Source organism: Aplysia californica, unplaced genomic scaffold, assembly GCF_000002075.1.
Source record: "Aplysia californica isolate F4 #8 unplaced genomic scaffold, AplCal3.0 scaffold01698, whole genome shotgun sequence".
Taxonomy (NCBI): Eukaryota; Metazoa; Mollusca; class Gastropoda; order Aplysiida; family Aplysiidae; genus Aplysia; species Aplysia californica.
The window spans coordinates 45,833-52,919 of NW_004798968.1; the positions used below are offsets into that span (position 1 = coordinate 45,833).

General features: G+C 45.9%; 1 protein-coding gene across 1 annotated transcript in view; it reads right to left on the bottom strand.

Annotated features, from left to right (window-relative positions):
• Nucleotides 1-6,519, bottom strand: part of LOC101852146 (chitotriosidase-1-like) — a 29,910-nt gene extending 23,391 nt beyond the window's left edge. The window contains exons 1-10 of the mRNA XM_013090937.2: nucleotides 6,207-6,519; nucleotides 5,352-5,540; nucleotides 4,620-4,986; nucleotides 4,111-4,276; nucleotides 3,662-3,847; nucleotides 3,110-3,244; nucleotides 2,265-2,532; nucleotides 1,410-1,598; nucleotides 690-1,056; nucleotides 181-346 (exon numbers count right to left, since the gene is read on the bottom strand). Coding sequence (XP_012946391.2) covers nucleotides 181-346; nucleotides 690-1,056; nucleotides 1,410-1,598; nucleotides 2,265-2,532; nucleotides 3,110-3,244; nucleotides 3,662-3,847; nucleotides 4,111-4,276; nucleotides 4,620-4,986; nucleotides 5,352-5,540; nucleotides 6,207-6,519 — 2,346 coding nt within the window. The remainder of the gene's footprint in view (nucleotides 1-180; nucleotides 347-689; nucleotides 1,057-1,409; nucleotides 1,599-2,264; nucleotides 2,533-3,109; nucleotides 3,245-3,661; nucleotides 3,848-4,110; nucleotides 4,277-4,619; nucleotides 4,987-5,351; nucleotides 5,541-6,206) is intronic.
• Between the last annotated feature and the right edge of the window lie 568 nt (nucleotides 6,520-7,087).

The following is a 7,087-nucleotide window of genomic DNA, read 5'->3' on the forward strand; positions in this document are numbered from 1 at the left end:
TTACGTCTCATTATTCACACCCCACCAACCCTGCACTCCAAACCGCCAGTCTCTTCTTTAATTACAAAACCGCCACAAAAACTTACCTACAACACAACACCTGTCCAAAACCCTGCCATTCACAGACAAAATCTTTCACACGTGTGTAGGTCACACAACATATATGTGCTATAGACTTACCTGAGAAAGCAGAGATTCCGTGGGGTCGTGTCGGTCTTCGTCTCTCACGTACAGAGGACTCTGATGTCCCAGTGTGAGCGACCAAGAGCCATAGTAGTCGTAGGCCATCACATACACGTGGTCCAAGTACCTGAGGGCAAACAGTGGCACAAGAGCTCCAGTCCAGCTATCACAGATTGGGGCAAACGGCATGAGCAACAGCTTAACACGCACGGATACTGACAACCAGACAATTACAAAGAAAGGCACGTCTCAGTTTCCTACTAACGTCCTTCAAATTCATCTCGCAGTCAGTCCTATTCTAGCTTCATAATTGTACTTGTGTCTGTGTGTGTGGAAGGAGCAGGGGGTGGGTTCTTAAAAACATCATTGTAGTTTGAGACACTTCACATGTCTTGTTTTGGCTGCTTTTTCAACAAACTCATTTATTCTTCTACACAATACCATGAAAACTATTATTGTCTTGGTGGATATGGAGTGAGACGAAGCATCAAGTAACTAAGACTTACTGTTGAATGATCTGTGGCTCATATGATGCCTCTATCTCTGTCTTGTAACCGGACACAGCAGCGGTCAAGAGCAGGCGGGGCTTGCCAGATGCCTGAGCTTCTACACTAAAGTGTTGGAACAGAGCTTCACACAGCTGGGAAAACTGGCTTCTGAAGGAAGCGCCTGGAAACTCCCAATCCAAATCCAGGCCGTCAAAGCCATGAGTACGTAGAAAAGAGGCGGCGTTCCCAGCAAACGTCTCCATGTTGCTCATTGAGGCTGTGATGCTTTCAAATGGCCAGGTTCCCATGGAATAACCTCCCACTGCCAGGTGCACTTTCAGCTCGGGGTTCACAGACTTCAGAGCCATTACTTGTGCGTACAGATCTGTGGATGGCAACACTAGATGAAACTCAGTATCATCACACCAGTGTATGCTGATGTGCATGTGTGTTTGTGTGTAAATATTTCTTGTGTATGTGTGTGTATGTGTGTGTATGTGTGTGTGTGCGTGTGTATGTATTTGTGTGTGTGTGTGTGTGCGTGTGTGCGTGTATTTTGTGGAGGGGGGAACGGAAGAATTCATTAGAAAGAGAAAGACTGTGCACCTGTCAGTGTGTTGGTATGTGTCTGAGAGAGTGCGTGTGTGTAATGTGTGTGTAATTTATATGTGGGTGTGTTTCTGTGCCAGTGAATGTTCTTAGCGAAATGATCTTTTAGCTAATACGTAAGACACCTACCTGCATCATTCCACTCTACGGTTGTCAGGGTCAGACTGGCTGTGTCGATGTAGGCAAAAGCGTACACAATGTCCGTACAAAGGTAGGGGTCAATGTTAGCCACTGAGTAGAGGCCTAAACCAGGTCTGTATTGGGCCCAGTTGGTAAAGTAGCAGGCGATCACGTGATGGCTTTCATTATGATGGACACCTGCGAGGAACACAAGATATTTTACACACTGTGCACGAAACATTGACATTTCCACAACTTCAAGGCTCCCACTCTGTTACAGGCAAGATTGTACACACATTTATCATTATCTTTACTGATGCATTCTCTTCAGTACTCTCCAGGGAAATGTTTTTTCTTGTCGGTTTTAGGAAACACGTAGAGAGACAACCAACATAAGCTTTCGTAGATAGAAGATGGCAATAGTCCGAATACTTTGATGAATCAGTACATGTGTGTCTATAAAGAAACTTCGGGCCGAGAAGCACCCGTGTGACACATTCCATCATGCACTTCTCTATGACTGAAAGCTAAATGACTTAAACTCATTAGAGCAGCCATTATAATTCCTGACTTTTCAGTATTTCTGCTGCCATGTTATGCTCATCTATGTATGTATTTGTGCATTTAAGTTAAGTGTGCATATGACTCTCAAAGACTTTCCAGGCCACCTCTCTAAAAACGGTAAAATACCATGAAAGAAACATAACGCTTTCACGGTGCCAGGCAGAGATCCTACTATAACCAAACCTACTATGAGAGTTTAGAGATGCTCTCAGAGTAGGAATTTACATCTGGCTGGCAGTTGGCTTCAGGATAGAGCTACACTGAAACTTGCCAGATAAGGTTCTCACACTTTGGACCTACCCGGGGTGGCCGTTGAGCTGTGCCCGCCACTCATGATGTCCGTGCTACTGGACGTAGAAGATGGCGACCATGTGGGTGATTGAGGAGATGGCAAGCTCGCGTTAGCTGGGCTCAAGGTCAGCGGCTGACTTCCAGGACTCCACAGGCCCGCCTTCATAGCTTGGATCAGAGGGTAGGGACCTTCCCCACACACTTGGTCTGCAAAGTCGTCAAAGTCCACAGTCCAGAACATGGCACCGGCCAAACCTTCAGCTACGATGTACGCAGCCTGTGAACAGAGACGGGACGCCTGAGTGGACACCTGTACACACATCTTCTGTTTTCTTTCTCACCTTCACTCACCATCTTTCTTGACAGTCTTGTTTCTACTCACCGTGGACCAATGGGAAGACGGCTCACAGTGTAGTCTGTTTATAGAACTCGCTGAAGCCATCACACAGCAACAACTGACTTCATGGGTGCGGATGTGTAATATGCCTGGGTGTGTAATATGTGTGTCATTGTGTGTATGTGACTGTGTGTGCGTGTATGTATGTATGTATGTATGTATGTATGTATGTGTGTGTGTGTGTGTGTGTGTGAGTTTGTGTGTATGTGTGTGTGTGTATGTATGCATGTGTGTGTGTGAGTGTGCATGTACGTATGCATGTGTGTGTGTGTGTGTGAGTGTATGCAGGCATATTTGTGTGTGTGTGTGTGTGTGTGTGTGTGTGTGTGTGTGTGTGTGTGTGTGTGTGTCTGTTTATGCCTGTGTTCTGTGTTGACTGTGAGGACTGTGTTTGTGTGTGAAAGTCGGTACGTACGTAACCTACTGCACGTATAGTTTTGAGTCAGGCGGAGCTTACCTTCTCAGTCATGCTCTGTACATCGTCGTAGGCAAGCCATTCCCAGTGCGAGTTGCGTTGACCGTAGGCAAAAGGTACTCTGGAATCGTCCATCCACACTCTGTTCAAGGTGCCGCTCATGATCATGTCACAAATCTGGGGAGACAATGAGTTTGATGAATGTAACAATAGTGAGTTGTCCATGAGGTTTAGAGCTGATGGCCCTTGGAAGAAAGAAAAAACAAATGAAGAATGCCAAGCAAATGTGCTGAAAACGTGAATGGTACGACCCATTGGAGCAGAAGACGATGGGACTGACAAAATTGATTTTTTTTTTACTTTTGTGTTCTGAAAATCAAGAGCATGAATGCTGATTATCCTGTTAAAGTACGTATTAGTCTTCAGTGAAAAAAGAACAAATCCAAAACCAAAAAAACAAATCCACCCAAGAAGAAAAGCTCACTAAAACCAAATTCAATTAATTTCGCTGTACAGCGCCAATGGCGTCATTAGCTCATTTATGACCACAGAACAGTACACCTACAATAAAACATACCCTGACTATTCCCTCACCTCATAGTACGCCAGGAATCCCGGTGTAGCACTGTATGGTCCCACATCGCCACCTCCAAGAGACTGGTCTCCAACATGCCACTGGTCAGCAGCCGACATCCGGAAGGTCCGCCCGTAGGTGGCAGCTCCCATCACCAGTTTATTCTTGGGTACACCCAGCTCGTGCCACCAGGTCATGGAAGCATTCTGAGACACGGAACAGGAACACGGACATGCTCAGGACAAGTTTGGAGGCTCGCAACACTCTCACAACAGACACACTCCTCATTCTACGTCTCATTATTCACACCCCACCAACCCTGCACTCCAAACCGCCAGTCTCTTCTTTAATTACAAAACCGCCACAAAAACTTACCTACAACACAACACCTGTCCAAAACCCTGCCATTCACAGACAAAATCTTTCACACGTGTGTAGGTCACACAACATATATGTGCTATAGACTTACCTGAGAAAGCAGAGATTCCGTGGGGTCGTGTCGGTCTTCGTCTCTCACGTACAGAGGACTCTGATGTCCCAGTGTGAGCGACCAAGAGCCATAGTAGTCGTAGGCCATCACATACACGTGGTCCAAGTACCTGAGGGCAAACAGTGGCACAAGAGCTCCAGTCCAGCTATCACAGATTGGGGCAAACGGCATGAGCAACAGCTTAACACGCACGGATACTGACAACCAGACAATTACAAAGAAAGGCACGTCTCAGTTTCCTACTAACGTCCTTCAAATTCATCTCGCAGTCAGTCCTATTCTAGCTTCATAATTGTACTTGTGTCTGTGTGTGTGGAAGGAGCAGGGGGTGGGTTCTTAAAAACATCATTGTAGTTTGAGACACTTCACATGTCTTGTTTTGGCTGCTTTTTCAACAAACTCATTTATTCTTCTACACAATACCATGAAAACTATTATTGTCTTGGTGGATATGGAGTGAGACGAAGCATCAAGTAACTAAGACTTACTGTTGAATGATCTGTGGCTCATATGATGCCTCTATCTCTGTCTTGTAACCGGACACAGCAGCGGTCAAGAGCAGGCGGGGCTTGCCAGATGCCTGAGCTTCTACACTAAAGTGCTGGAACAGAGCTTCACACAGCTGGGAAAACTGGCTTCTGAAGGAAGCGCCTGGAAACTCCCAATCCAAATCCAGGCCGTCAAAGCCATGAGTACGTAGAAAAGAGGCGGCGTTCCCAGCAAACGTCTCCATGTTGCTCATTGAGGCTGTGATGCTTTCAAATGGCCAGGTTCCCATGGAATAACCTCCCACTGCCAGGTGCACTTTCAGCTCGGGGTTCACAGACTTCAGAGCCATTACTTGTGCGTACAGATCTGTGGATGGCAACACTAGATGAAACTCAGTATCATCACACCAGTGTATGCTGATGTGCATGTGTGTTTGTGTGTAAATATTTCTTGTGTATGTGTGTGTATGTGTGTGTATGTGTGTGTGTGCGTGTGTATGTATTTGTGTGTGTGTGTGTGTGTGTGTGTGTGCGTGTGTGTGTGTGTATTTTGTGGAGGGGGGAACGGAAGAATTCATTAGAAAGAGAAAGACTGTGCACCTGTCAGTGTGTTGGTATGTGTCTGAGAGAGTGCGTGTGTGTAATGTGTGTGTAATTTATATGTGGGTGTGTTTCTGTGCCTGTGAATGTTCTTAGCGAAATGATCTTTTAGCTAATACGTAAGACACCTACCTGCATCATTCCACTCTACGGTTGTCAGGGTCAGACTGGCTGTGTCGATGTAGGCAAAAGCGTACACAATGTCCGTACAAAGGTAGGGGTCAATGTTAGCCACTGAGTAGAGGCCTAAACCAGGTCTGTATTGGGCCCAGTTGGTAAAGTAGCAGGCGATCACGTGATGGCTTTCATTATGATGGACACCTGCGAGGAACACAAGATATTTTACACACTGTGCACGAAACATTGACATTTCCACAACTTCAAGGCTCCCACTCTGTTACTGGCAAGATTGTACACACATTTATCATTATCTTTACTGATGCATTCTCTTTAGTACTCTCCAGGGAAATTTTTTTTCTTGTCGGTTTTAGGAAACACGTAGAGAGACAACCAACATAAGCTTTAGTAGATAGAAGATGACAATAGTCCGAATACTTTGATGAATCAGTACATGTGTGTCTATAAAGAAACTTCGGGCCGAGAAGCAACCGTGTGACACATTCCATCATGCACTTCTCTATGACTGAAAGCTAAATGACTTAAACTCATTAGAGCAGCCATTATAATTCCTGACTTTTCAGTATTTCTGCTGCCATGTTATGCTCATCTATGTATGTATTTGTGCATTTAAGTTAAGTGTGCATATGACTCTCAAAGACTTTCCAGGCCACCTCTCTAAAAACGGTAAAATACCATGAAAGAAACATAACGCTTTCACGGTGCCAGGCAGAGATCCAACTATAACCAAACCTACTATGAGAGTTTAGAGATGCTCTCAGAGTAGGAATTTACATCTGGCTGGCAGTTGGCTTCAGGATAGAGCTACACTGAAACTTGCCAGATAAGGTTCTCACACTTTGGACCTACCCGGGGTGGCCGTTGAGCTGTGCCCGCCACTCATGATGTCCGTGCTACTGGACGTAGAAGATGGCGACCATGTGGGTGATTGAGGAGATGGCAAGCTCACGTTAGCAGGGCTCAAGGTCAGCGGCTGACTTCCAGGACTCCACAGGCCCGCCTTCATAGCTTGGATCAGAGGGTAGGGACCTTCCCCACACACTTGGTCTGCAAAGTCGTCAAAGTCCACAGTCCAGAACATGGCACCGGCCAAACCTTCAGCTACGATGTACGCAGCCTGTGAACAGAGACGGGACGCCTGAGTGGACACCTGTACACACATCTTCTGTTTTCTTTCTCACCTTCACTCACCATCTTTCTTGACAGTCTTGTTTCTACTCACCGTGGACCAATGGGAAGACGGCTCACAGTGTAGTCTGTTTATAGAACTCGCTGAAGCCATCACACAGCAACAACTGACTTCATGGGTGCGGATGTGTAATATGCCTGGGTGTGTAATATGTGTGTCATTGTGTGTATGTGACTGTGTGTGCGTGTATGTATGTATGTATGTATGTGTGTGTGTGTGTGTGTGTGTGTGTGTGTGTGTGTGTGTGTGAGTTTGTGTGTATGTGTGTGTGTATGTATGCATGTGTGTGTGTGAGTGTGCATGTACGTATGCATGTGTGTGTGTGTGAGTGTATGCAGGCATATTTGTGTGTGTGTGTGTGTGTGTGTGTGTGTGTGTGTGTTTGTGTGTGTGTGTGTGTGTGTGTCTGTTTATGCCTGTGTTCTGTGTTGACTGTGAGGACTGTGTTTGTGTGTGAAAGTCGGTACGTACGTAACCTACTGCACGTATAGTTCTGAGTCAGGCGGAGCTTACCTTCTCAGTCATGCTCTGTACATCGTCG